The 13,237-nt window shown below is 40.8% G+C and overlaps 2 protein-coding genes across 3 annotated transcripts in view; both read left to right on the top strand.

Annotated features, from left to right (window-relative positions):
• Nucleotides 1–912: 912 nt before the first annotated feature.
• On the top strand, nucleotides 913–2,426 carry LOC121548698 (sterile alpha motif domain-containing protein 5-like). The gene is made up of 3 exons (XM_041860227.1): nucleotides 913–961; nucleotides 1,592–2,007; nucleotides 2,403–2,426. The coding sequence occupies exons 1-3, from the start codon at nucleotides 913–915 to the stop codon at nucleotides 2,424–2,426; spliced, it is 489 nt and encodes a 162-aa protein (XP_041716161.1).
• Nucleotides 2,427–8,831: 6,405 nt separating this feature from the next.
• Nucleotides 8,832–13,237, top strand: part of LOC121548772 (ankyrin repeat and SOCS box protein 2) — a 44,339-nt gene continuing 39,933 nt past the window's right edge. The window contains exons 1-4 of one of the 2 annotated variants that reach the window (XM_041860325.1): nucleotides 8,832–9,043; nucleotides 10,166–10,480; nucleotides 10,827–10,996; nucleotides 11,143–11,298. In XM_041860325.1, the coding sequence (XP_041716259.1) occupies nucleotides 10,173–10,480; nucleotides 10,827–10,996; nucleotides 11,143–11,298 (634 nt within the window). In that variant the 5' untranslated portion in view covers nucleotides 8,832–9,043; nucleotides 10,166–10,172. The remainder of the gene's footprint in view (nucleotides 9,044–10,165; nucleotides 10,481–10,826; nucleotides 10,997–11,142; nucleotides 11,299–13,237) is intronic. The other variant, XM_041860326.2, reaches the window with a different exon arrangement.

Below are 13,237 nucleotides of genomic sequence, written 5' to 3'. Positions count from 1 at the left end.
TCTCATTGTAGCCAATTTTCTTGTACAGTTTTATGCAAATTTCACATGGATGTTTATGACTTTATCTGCTGCCACAAACAATTTAGAAATAATTCTGTAGATAGAAATTACTGTGCAATGGAAAATAAAAGTGTAAAACATGTATATCTTTGGTGCTGGTTTATTATCCATGTTTCTTCATGAAGACTAAGGTGAATGCATTGTGTCATCTTTTGCAGGGAGGTGCTGCTCCTTTCACCCAGTTATTGATCAAATAAGTCAGTATTAACACAGAATAATTGGTTACAGTACTGACTTGAGGCCGAAGCTATAGTCATACAGCATTGATATAACATCTGGGATATCTAAAAGTGGGTGCCTCCGAAAGTATCATGTAGTTTGAGGGTAAAAGCTGAGCATCAGGATGATCTCATCAAGGTCAAGTCCCAGATCGACTCAGTTAGTGATAAATCAATCCTTTTTCACTAGATGGCAGCAAACACTCACAAATCAGTTCCATTCATTTGAGAGGAATCCAGACAGGGCCACTAGGACACAAGAGCATTGGTATGGGGCTGGGGACTATTCATAGTAGTGGGGATACTGGGGACTTTCCTGTAACACTTTAAGTATGTGTGAAAGATACGTTTGGTCATTGAATATGGCGCTAGATGATGAGCATGCTACGTCTATCGGGAATTTCATTAGTATAAAGCTAAATTACTCACTATAGTGTTTATCTGGTTATTTACTGAATACTTAGGTTGAGGGAAAACAGTAATAATAATAATAATAATAATAATATGCCATTTAGCAGACGCTTTTATCCAAAGCGACTTACAGTCATGCGTGCATAAAACATTTTTTTGTGTATGGGTGGTAACATGCTGTGAACCTTTTTCCTTTACATTTTTCTTATTTTTGCTCCCCAAAATGACTACCGGTGGACCCAGCATTGTGTTTGAATGGCTGAAGACCCTCAAGCTCTCTCCAGGGCTGGCTCCAGGCATAAGCGGTCATTTAGGGCTGCTGGCCACTAGGGGGCCCCTGGCCACTAGAAGTGTAGTTTAGGAACTCAGTCAGGTCTCAACTTACTGTGGCGTGCGTTAGAATAGAAGTAGAAGGTGCAAGTTCGAAATTTGGTTGTGCATCAGCAGTTTTTCTCTTGTTTTGTCAGTCACTGACTGTCAATCAATTAGCCATGTCAGCTGACAATTTTTAGATTGCTAAGTTAGTCTAGTCAGTTATCTAAAGGTGTAGTAATCATGGCAGAATGACCAACTGGACAAGCAGGGCATGTACCCAGGGGCCCTGACCTCCATTGATTTGGTTAGTCACTCTTGCTCTGATATCATTAACATGGCATAAGTCATGTGTAGAATTGCAAGAAATTTGCTTTAAAACTGCAAAGATTATTTCTCTCCACCCCATGGCAAAATGGGAAACATTTCTGCAAATTAGCTTTAAAACTGCAAAAATGTATCTCTGCCCCATGGCAAAATGAGTAGAATTGCATTAAATGTGCAAAAAATTCACTATGCCCCATGACAAAATTGCAGGAAATTAACTTTAAAACTTACATTTTCTCTCTGCTGTCAAGAGGGGGAGCCCTGGCTCTCTCAGTATGTGGAGTCCATCGTGGATAACGGCTACGATGATCTGGAAGGCGACGGTGTCTACATACCGCACCACTGGCAAAGGTTCCATGACGCGGTGCAAAGGCTGAAAGCTGAGGATGAGGTGGCCGCCGGGCTGTATTTCATGCTTGAGCCAATGCCCACCACGCCACCCAACAGCCACCTATTGGACCATTACGAGTCCAAACTCCTGGGTTCCAAGTCTTGGACCGAACCAAATAGTGACCGGGTCGGAAGAAATGGGGGCGTGTATCTAGGCGCGCAGAGGAACCTGATGCTTGGCAACCGGAGGGAGCTGGTGATTTACCCCAAACTGAAGCTGAAGATCATGATTAGGGATAAAGTAATCAGAGATGGAGTCAACCTCGCCAGGCCGCCATACCCAAACAAGGTATACAGGTCACATAATGGTTTTTGGTGTGCTTTGTCCTGTGTTGTTGACCTCATATGGTCTTACAGAAACACTACCCTGTATTGATCTCACCTAAGTGACTGCTGCATCGCAGTGTGCTCTCAGGTTCCCAAGCAACCATTACAGGTGATCGAGTGGCCAGTGGCCAGTCTGTCTTCAAGGTCACTTTGCGGTTACCATGATGAAATATATTAGTGGCTTCCAATGTGTTTTACATTATTATAATCTAAAAATGAGTTTATGTCAGCTATCTACCCTGAGGGTAGGGGCCTCAGAGAGAAGTGCCAATCATAATCTAACCTTTAGAATAGGCCCTACCCCACAAAACACAAACAAACTGTCTCTGGATCAACACCTCACCTCACACCTGTCAGGCCCAGTGCCAGTGTAATGAGTGACTGACTGGTCATAGATCAGATTTATTTCATGCCTATCCTAATCACAAACACGAGATGGGATAACAGAAGTGTCCCAGGCTCAGTGAGTTCAGTTCAACCTGGGGAGGTCTGAGTGAGTGTTGCTGTGGTGACGGCTGCTGTGGATCAATGATGTGCAGGAAGAGGAGGAGCCTTCAATCAGTCTCTAATTTCCTGTAGAGGGTTGCAATTTACAACCTGATTATTATTCATTAGTTTCCCTTGGGGAAACACTGTTCATTCACACTGACTTCAGCTGTCTAGTGTCCTCAGCTCTCAGGCCCCAGGGCTCAGGCCTTAGATGGTGGTTGAGAACTGGCATGAGTGTAGCATCGTGAACTAGCATTAGAGTGTAGCATCGTGAACTAGCATTAGAGTGTAGCATTATGAACTAGCATTAGAGTGTAGCATCATTAACTAGTAATAGAGTGTAGCATTATGAACTAGCATTAGAGTGTAGCATCATGAACTAGTATTAGAGTGTAGCATTATGAACTAGCATTAGAGTTTAGCATCATGAACTAGTATTAGAGTGTAGCATCATGAACTAGCATCATGAGTCAGTGAGGCCTCTCTGTTTATGGGGTTCCAGTGTTACCCCTAGATTATTTTCTAGGTGGGGTGTTCATGAACCAACATGAAATGTTGCTGCCCAAAAATTCTCAATTATAGTAATCCATTTCACTGTGTCTAATTAATGAAAGGAAAAGCAGTGTGATTTTTCATGGGGTGATTGATTTCCCCCCTCTCTTTAAGTGATTTAATTCTTATTTTCCCTGTGGACAGGGTAAGGCAGTCGTTTTATGATCAATGTAACTGAAAGCCAATACAGTACAGTAGTGCGTTGATAGTCCTGGTGGAGCTGTGCTTTTCTTACGGACTCATAAATCATAAATCCTCTTGGAGGAAAAACTGATCTTTTTATGTATGATTTGGGGTGTACAGTTGGGAGAACGTTTGGCAGGATCACCAATACAATTACTTTTCAGAGTGGAGAGAGAGCTGTTATGATGAAGCCATGGTCATTGAAGAGAACTGACTGTTACCATGAAGCCATGGTCATTGAGGAGAGCTGACTGTTACCATGAAGCCATGGTCATTGAGGAGAGCTGACTGTTACCATGAAGCCATGGTCATTGAGGAGAGCTGACTGCTGACTTTGCATTCTGACCTACTGGCCTGTTGACAGGGTAGGACACACACTCACACAAACACACAAGCATGCAGGCACGGACACACACACACCCTCAGACACGGTCAAAGCTGCCCCGCTCAGTAGATGACACATCAGTGTGAGTGGTTGCCAAGGCAACCACTCACTGAATGACCCCACCGTGTCCGCACAGCAGCGAATCCGTGTGTCAGGACAAATAGAAAAGAAAAAGAGAACAGGAGAGAAAAGAGAAGAGAGAGATCAGTCTGGTCCAGGCCTATGACAGGTTATTATTTAGAGGCATTTAAAGGGGCAATCTGTAGTTTTGGACCAATTAATGAATAATATGTACCCATAAATTCTTGAAGAATATAACTTATAAGTGCCTCATGAGCTTCGTTCAACTGTCGTACCCCATCAGAACCCAAAATATAAGCTTGTTTTACTCCAATATTTGTAAACAAAGTAAATGTAAACAAATACTGTACAGCCTAAAAATATGGTTAAAACTATCATTTTGATATCATGGATGGTCAGTCCTTGCATCCATAGCTCTGTCTAAGAATTTGAGAGTGGTATATTTCTCGAGCCCCATCCCTCTGCTTTTTACCGAAACAAGGGCGGGGATTTCGCTTTGTTATTCTTTCTACTGCTGATTGCCGCTTTAAAGCATCAGTCGATGGCAGGAGAAAAATGGTTGTTTGATTTTCCACCAGGCAGGGTGTGTTTTGTCTTCCTAAACTGTGTGAGGTTAATACATTTCCTCATGGTGTTTGAGCGATTATTCTTTGATAACTCTACTGTAGACAGTGAATGGCACCTCACTGTTACATGTTGTTTATCCTTACCTGAAGACGTGTGACACTCTTCCCTATGGAGCCTGAAACAACACAATTAAGAGCCATGGGTGGATGACATAATCGCCTCATCTTCTCTTTGGCTCTCTTTTCAGCTCTATATTTATTAGTTTTTTTTGTATTAGTTGTTCCCGCCCCCTTATTTACAAAACATAACAAGGTCACATCCACGACAGGATCAAGAGAACAAAGTTTTTTTTTTTACAAAACAATTAAAAAATATACAGTACCAGTCAAAAGCTTGGACACACCTACTCATTCGAGGGTTTTTCTTTATTTTTACTATTTTATTATTTAGAATAATAGTGAAGACATCGAAACTATGAAATAGTGCACACTTCAGGAAAAAGTGTAAGAGTATTGAGATGCATAGCCAGCAGGGGGGCTCCAACCCTTCAGGAGCCCAAACATTGACATCTATTTGGCCAAAACACAGATTTCTATAATGTGATATACAGTCGTGGTCAAAAGTTTTGAGAATGACACAAGTATTGGTCTTCACAAAATTTGCTGCTTCAGTGTTTTTAGATATTTTTGTCAGATGTTACACTGAAGTATAATTACAAGCATTCCATAAGTGTCAAAGGCTTTTATTGACAATTACATTACGTTTATGCAAAGAGTCAATATTTGCAGTGTTGACCTTAATCCCATTGAGAACTTGTGGTCAATCCTCAAGAGGCGGGTGGACAAACAAAAACCCACAAATTCTGACAAACTCCAAGCATTGATTATGCAAGAATGGGCTGCCATCAGTCAGGATGTGGCCCAGAAGTTAATTGACAGCATGCCAGGGCGGATTGCAGAAGTCTTGATTGCAGAAGTTAATTGACAGCATGCCAGGGCGGATTGCAGAAGTCTTGATTGCAGAAGTCTTTATCAAGACTGGTACTGTTGGTACCATTCTTTATTCATGGCTGTGTTCTTAGGCAAAATTGTGAGTGAGCCCACTCCCTTGGCTGAGAAGCAACCCCACATATGAATGGTCTCAGGATGCTTTACTGTTGGCATGACACAGGACTGATGGTAGCGCTCACCTTGTCTTCTCCGGACAAGCTTTTTTCCGGATGCCCCAAACAATCGGAAAGGGGATTCATCAGAGAAAACGACTTTACCCCAGTCCTCACCAGTCCAATCCCTGTACCTTTTGCAGAATATTAGTCTGTCCCTGATGTTTTTCCTGGAGAGAAGTGGCTTCCTCGCTGCCCTTCTTGACACCAGGCCATCCTCCAAAAGTCTTCGCCTCACTGTGCGTGCAGATGCACTCACACCTACCTGCTGCCATTCGTGAGCAAGCTCTGCACTGGTGGTGCCCCGATCCCGCAGCTGAATCAACTTTAGGAGACGGTCCTGGCGCTTGCTGGACTTTCTTGGGTGCCCTGAGGCCTTCTTCACAACAATTGAACCTCTCTCCTTGAAGTTCTTGATGATCCGATAAATGGTTGATTTAGGTGCAATCTTACTAGCCTGTGAAGCCCTTTTTGTGCAAAGCAATGATGACGGCACGTGTTTCCTTGCAGGTAACCATGGTTAACAGAGGAAGAACAATGATTTCAAGCACCACCCTCCTTTTAAAGCTTCCAGTCTGTTATTCTAACTCAATCAGCATGACAGAGTGATCTCCAGCCTTGTCCTCGTCAACACTCTCACCTGTGTTAACGAGAGAATCACTGACATGATGTCAGCTGGTCCTTTTGTGGCAGGGCTGAAATGCAGTGGAAATGATTAAGTTCATTTTCATGGCAAAGAGGGACTTTGCAATTAATTGCAATTCATCTGATCACTCTTCATAACATTCTGGAGTATATGCAAATTGCCATCATAAAAACTGAGGCAGCAGAATTTGTGAAAATTAATATTTGTGTAATTCTCAAAACTTTTGACCACAACTGTACTGTACTCTACTTTACTGTGCTCTACTGTGATCTACTGTACTGTACTCTAATGTACTGTACTGTACTCTACTTTACTATACTCTACTTTTCTGTACTCTACTTTACTGTACTGTGCTCTACTGTACTGTGCTCTATTGTACTGTACTGTGCTCTACTATACTGCACTGTATGTACCCTACTCTACTGTATTCTACTGTAATGTACTCTACTGTACTGTGCTCTACTGTACTGTACTCAAGTTTACTTGAGTTCAGTTTGTGTGCACAGCTTGATTTTATTGGTCTGTTTTGGCGCAATGCATGAAATTTGATTTGATTGGTCACTGGCTAAACAAAGGTGAGCTGTTTTTTCTGTCCACTCCCAAAAATATGCTAAAAAAATGAATTTGGGATGGTAAAACGTTTTCAGTGTAAACTTAAACAACTAAAAACATATAATGGAGCTATATATTTATATGATCATCTTTGAGACCTAACAACCACCAAAATAAAAACTAGACAGTCAGAGAGAATCTAAAATTCCAAACATGGCATGGCATGGGGCCCCCATTGATGTTGTTATAATGTTTGAGTCACTCAGATAGCATAAGAACACAGCAAAAGCCATGGCAAAATGTGCAGAACTGCAGGAAATTACAGTGCCTTGCAAAAGTATTCATCCCCCTTGGCGTTTTTCCTATTTTGTTCCATTACAACCTGTAATTTAAATGGATTTTTATTTGGATTTCATGTAATGGACATATACAAAATAGTCCAAATTGGTGAAGTGAAATGCAAAAAATATATTGTTTCAAAAAATTCAAAAAAATAAATAACGGAAAAGTGGTGAGTCCATATGTATTCACCCCCTTTGCTATGAAGCCCCTAAATAAGATATGGTGCAACCAATTACCTTCAGAAGTCACATAATTAGTTAAATAAGGTCCACCAGTGTGCAATCTAAGTGTCACATGATCTGTCACATGATCTCAGTATATATACACCTGTTCTGAAAGGCCCCAGAGTCTGCAACACCACTAAGCAAGGGGAACCATGAAGACCAAGGAGCTCTCCAAACAGGTCAGGGACAAAGTTGTGGAGAAGTACAGATCAGGGTTGGGTTATAAAAAAATATCAGAAACTTTGAACATCCCACGGAGCACCATTAAATCCATTATTAAAAAATGGAAAGAATATGGCACCACAACAAACCTGCCAAGAGAGGGCTGCCCACCAAAACTCACGGACCAGGCAAGGAGGGCATTAATCAGAGAGGCAACAAAGAGACCAAAGATAACCCTGAAGGAGCTGCAAAGCTCCACAGCGGAGATTGGAGTATCTGTCCATAGGACCACTTTAAGCCATACACTCCACAGAGCAGGGAAGAGTGGCCAGAAAAAAGCATGTTTGGTGTTCGCCAAAAGGCATGTGGGAGACTCCCCAAACATATGGAAGAAGGTACTCTGGTCAGAATTGAAGGAATGATGGATGCCGCTAAATACAGGGAAATTCTTGAGGGAAACCTGTTTCAGTCTTCCAGAGATTTGAGACTGCGACGGAGGTTCACCTTCCAGCAGGACAATGACCCTAAGCATACTGCTAAAGCAACACTTGAGTAGTTTAAGGGGAAACAGTTAAATATCTTGGAATGGCCTAGTCAAAGCCGGGGGGGGGGGGCAACTAGGTGAAAAATCTGTCGATGTGCCCTTGAGCAAGGCACTTAACCCTAATTGCTCCTGTAAGTCGCTCTGGATAAGAGCGTCTGCTAAATGACGTAAATGTAAATGTAAAAACCCACTGTCAGATTTTCAAACTGCAGTACTGGTTCCCACCTCGTAACACAAGCTTTTATTTGATCCTCGTGTCCTGGGGCCACCATGTCCACTGATGCAACTGTGCAGACTGAAGATTTACAAGCAGGTGGGAGTGCACAGACTGAAGCACCTCAACACCCTACCCCTTCCTGGTAGACTGATCAAGTACATCTTGCAACATGGATGAGAGGACAGATTTTTTAAATTTTGCTTGCCACCATTAGCTCACCGATCATTAAATTCTGCTTATGTTTCTTCTTGAATCAGCTGTTTGTTTTAATAAGGCAAAAGAGTGGATGTATGCATTCCATATTATTTTGTTCAAAAAAGCTACGTGCATACCCACCTGAGGGTTTCTACTTTTCAGCCATCAATTTCCTGTGTTTGAGAGGTGTAAAACTAAGCTAACATACAGATTTATTTTTGACTATCTGTTTCTATGGGATAATAGTAGTAAGGCCAAATTCAATGTTTCATCAAATACATTTATTTTTTTAAACATAATATATATATATATATATTTTTATACCTATAAGGGTCCTAAAATTCAAAATCCAATAGCTAAATGATCCTTGGTATGACCTTCTTAACTCCCCCCCCCTCCCCCTCTAGGAACTTAGCTGTCAGCATCAACCATGCCATATCTGAAGTAGGGCATCCCTATTCTGAGCAACACATGCAAGCAAACTTTGCCATCATGGGTCAGCTTGGCAAAACATGAAATCAAGACCCACTTTGGAATATGTCATGAACATTGGAGCTGTTGCTTTTTCTTCATTCGCATGGAGAACCACTCAGAGTACAAGACATTTTCAAATCCTCATCACGTCTCGATAACTGCAATCTAACAACTGCTGGTCTACAGTTACAGTGTTTTGACTGCACACTGCAGACTCTGAAAGGTAGCGATAGCATGTCTATGTTTTTTTGTTTTTTTACTTTACTAAGTTGGCTTCAGCTACATTAGATTGTTTATGCTAATAACCATGTTATTAATAAGCTGTATAAGGACTTTATGCATGCATATTTTCATTAATTGCAATTTACACTAAGTTGCCTTCAGCAAAATTACTTTGGTAACCAGCTAGGAAGCTATTACTCAGCTGTATCTTATAACTGCTGCACCTCAAAACAATGATCTAGAAAACAATGCCTTAGTGGAAAGGAATGGTTGAATTACTGTTTAAAATTGTATACTAGTATAGTTACTGTAGAGAAATTACATCAAGAAATGTCATGAATTAACCTAACCCTAACCATGTGGTTTGCAATCGACATTACAGTCTAAGATTTTCTGTCATTTCCATTTATGAATGACATTGGTACAGCTACTGTGTTACGCTATCATAACCAAAAACTAAATATATACTACTCCATTGTTTATGTTTTTGTTCTCATAGGAGACTTTGTAAACGAATTATGTACAGCTTCAAATCAAGTTAAAAAAATATTAAGCTTTTGGCTTAAGTTCCCACTGTCTGTTTGAAATGGGCTATATGATGTGCATATTTATGTTATATCCCAGCATTAACACTTATCAAGAGCTTGGTGGCAAGTAGAATAAAGGTGTGTTAGTGCTTGGCTAAAACAATACACTATATACCCACAACATTGACTTGGCAATAAAATGTATCTGCAATATTTGAACTCAAAGTTGTCTTGAATTACCTCTTTGGCATTAGTACATGTGCAGCAAATTTCAACAACTACTTGTGCAGTCTTTCACATCTTGTTGACACACTCAAGTTACATGAGTATTACAGGCGTATTTCATTTCTTTGCAATCGATACCAACATTGAAGCTGAAATGTATACTATTACTTGAATATGGGGCCAACAAAATCTGAATCCTTAATGATCATGAGTTTTGACTGGTCATATATTGGCTTTCATATAAAATATGTATTTTTATTTTTAGCCATTTTACTTTGACGTGATTTTGGTTACATACTGAATACAGTTTTAAAAGTGCAGTTAAATTGTAGTATGTTTCATTGTCATGACTTTTGTATCCTTGCAACCAGATCGACCATGTCTGGAGCAATGGTCACCCCTAGAGGTTTTGATGACTACAGTCCTTACAGCGCCCTGTCAGATGACGAGCTGATGAAGCTGGCCATCGATCGCAGCCTCATTGAGGACAACAACTCTATTGGGTCAATTCAATCATCACAACCTGTGGATCGGCAACCCAATTACCAGCCAAATCAATTCACGACCCGTTTCAGGCTCCCCTCTGCAACAAGGCACATGTATGACTTTCCCAGAGCCAATCCGAACCCAGCCAACCCACATCCAAACACCTCACCTGCAAACCCTCCATCAGCAGACCCTATTATGTTAGTCTGTCAACCCTTTAACTTATTTTGACAGTATGTATGCCAGAAAGGATGAGTGTGAAAACAAATCATTATTTTGATGAGCATTTAGTTGGTGCACAGATTTATTATAATTCCAAAATTCCCAACATAGAAATCAGATGGTGAGTATTGAGACATCTCTCTAACAGGGACAGCAGTAACACAGGTTTTCCACAATGTGTGTCCTGATGCCGCTAATGTTTACATGATATGGCTACTTCTACTTACTTAAATTGATAATTGAGGATAGGTTGGTTTTGAACAAGAGTCATAATGACACTAAATTGAATGACCATTTTCTCCTTAATCTTTGTCTATGTTTTAGAGATGCAAGACCCCTGGTGACAGTGATCAAGAATGGTGATTTAAAGGCTTTGAAAGAGATAGTGAAATGTAACCCAATGAGTCTCTTGGTACCAAATCAGGAAGGATGGATTTCTCTACACGAAGCTGCATATTACGGTCAAAAAGAATGCCTCAAGATTCTATTAAGAGGTGAGAGTAAAACAAAGACAAGTGTAATTGAGAATGGTTTCTATTTTATACACACAGTTCTCTTGAATCTCAGGCAGATCCTTTATCAGTACATGCTCATTATTTTCACTTGCTTTGGTCACAAAGCTCTGTTGTCGTTCCTACAGCCCATCCTGGTATGGTGAACACATGTGGTAGTTACAATCAGACCCCACTTCTTTTGGCTGCCACCTTTCACCATGTGAACTGTGTGGAGTGCCTTCTGGACAGAGGTGCCAATCCAGACATTGCCAATAAGGATGGAGAAACACCACTCTTCAAAGGTAAATATATCCTACAGATGTCAGATCTTAACTTGATCATTCTTTTGTCGCAGAGAATTTTCCTGATGCATCAGGAAATTCAAATGAGCCTCGTCAGAGGCTAAAAATAAGCAGTTGTCTTTCTCTCCATGCGGGGGAAGTCGAGTCATTGGGATCAGGGCTTGCGATCTTAAAATAACGTTCTCGCTCCCTCAAACGCTATAGGCCTAGGCCCTATTACTGCAACATTCAAATGTACAAAAATGTATCTGAAATGCAGCCACACACACCAACAACTGTCGTTTTATAAAGCTTAATAACACAATATAGATATTGGTCTCCACTAGGCTATAACATACAAGGGTCTAGTGTATCCTAAGGGTTCGATTCTGGCCCAAGCTCTTCTGGTACTAATGATGCAATCCCCCGATTGACTTGATGTAGTTACACATTTCAAATATGGACAGTCCAGGGTTATTTTACCCCCGATCTCAATAAGAAATGACCATACTAGACACTTATGGATAACATAAATAGTAAACAAATAAAATAATAACAGTCAGTAGGGTAGGCTATACCAACATTAGTTTCCATTTATACAAAGTGTCAGGTAAATTGCCACAGTATATTTGCCGTGGTAAACAAGGAAATACTTTACTTCTATAGCTAGGTTTCCTTTTTCGCTTAAGTTTTCATGTACCGAATAAAAAACTAAAGTTCAATGTGTTTCCATTACATTTTCAACTCTACAAATAGTTTTGTCACAACACTGTTGCGTTAAATAAATGTGCCTACTCTGATCTTGGGACTTGTGCTCTAGTTAACAGCTTGCAGATATAGTGCGGGTAAGCTAGTCTACTGTACATGATGAGATTATTATGGATAAGAGCGAGAATATTTTTACTTGTCAAACGGCAGTCAAGCATCGATCATCATGTCACCAGAATAAGACCCTCAATATTTATTGGAAAGGAGAATCAAGCTCATCACCGTGCACTTTCACCACCCTGTGAAGTTCATCATAACTCAACTTCTACGGTAGGCCTACCTTTACCGGTCATGTCTAGATGGGATACAGATTGTTATTATTTTTTGCATTTTAGCTAACCCTAACCCTTTTCCTAACCTTAACCTCCTAACCTGCTACATTAATTCTCCTAACCTGCAACGAAAAGTCAATTTGACAAAAGCTGTATCCCTTCTAGACAAAACCGGTTTTACCCTCCATCCTCCTCTTCCGAACCTCCCCATTCCACTTTGAAGGGTATTTTATTTTCTTGGCTGGGCATTATTATCACCCTCAGTTGTGCCGCTACAAGCTGTAAATAAAAATACACACATACACAATTTTTATTTTATTTCTAATACATAGCACAAAAAGCTTGCTGAGATGACATTTAGACACACACAGAGACAGAGACAGAGAGAGAGAGAGAGAGAGCAATGCGTGGGAGGATGCTGCTGTGGACTGACCCGTTGATCTAGCTAACGTTAGCTAGCTATGCGGTTGACACCGCAGCTCACCAGCTAGCTTAGCCAGCGTATCTAGTGGCAACCTAATGTTTATTGCCAACCTAATATTTATTAGTTAGCTATTGCCACACACATCTGATTAATCTGTTCACTCTTTACGCCAATGACAAGGTGGCTTGTTGGCTAACAAACGGAGATCATATTGGGAGCTAAAAACAGGAGATCTAGCTAGTTATCTACCTAGACATTTGATTTACACTTGCCCTCAAAACACAATTTCAACAGCAGAATTATACTGTACATGACCAAAAGTATGTGGACAACTGCTCGTCGAACATCCATTCCAAAATCCCTTTGCTGCTATAACAGCCTCCACTCTTCTGGGAAGGCATTCCACTAGACGTTGGAAAATTGCTGAGGGAACTTGCTTCCATACAGCCACAAGAGCATTAGTGAGGTCGGGCACTGATGTTGGGCGATTAGGCCT

Source organism: Coregonus clupeaformis, chromosome 33 (genome assembly GCF_020615455.1).
Source record: "Coregonus clupeaformis isolate EN_2021a chromosome 33, ASM2061545v1, whole genome shotgun sequence".
Taxonomy (NCBI): Eukaryota; Metazoa; Chordata; class Actinopteri; order Salmoniformes; family Salmonidae; genus Coregonus; species Coregonus clupeaformis.
The sequence above is the reverse complement of the archived record's forward strand: the minus strand, read 5'-3'. Positions and strand labels throughout refer to the sequence as shown.

Bases quoted from the DNA above. Each gene is read 5' to 3' on its own strand.
- LOC121548698 (XM_041860227.1), top strand. From the start codon at position 913: ATGACTACCGGTGGACCCAGCATTGTGTTTGAATGGCTGAAGACCCTC. The intron at 962-1,591 runs AGCTCTCTCCAG...AGGGGGAGCCCT, and splicing joins TGAATGGCTGAAGACCCTCA to GGCTCTCTCAGTATGTGGAG. The intron at 2,008-2,402 runs GTATACAGGTCA...CACACCTGTCAG, and splicing joins GGCCGCCATACCCAAACAAG to GCCCAGTGCCAGTGTAATGA.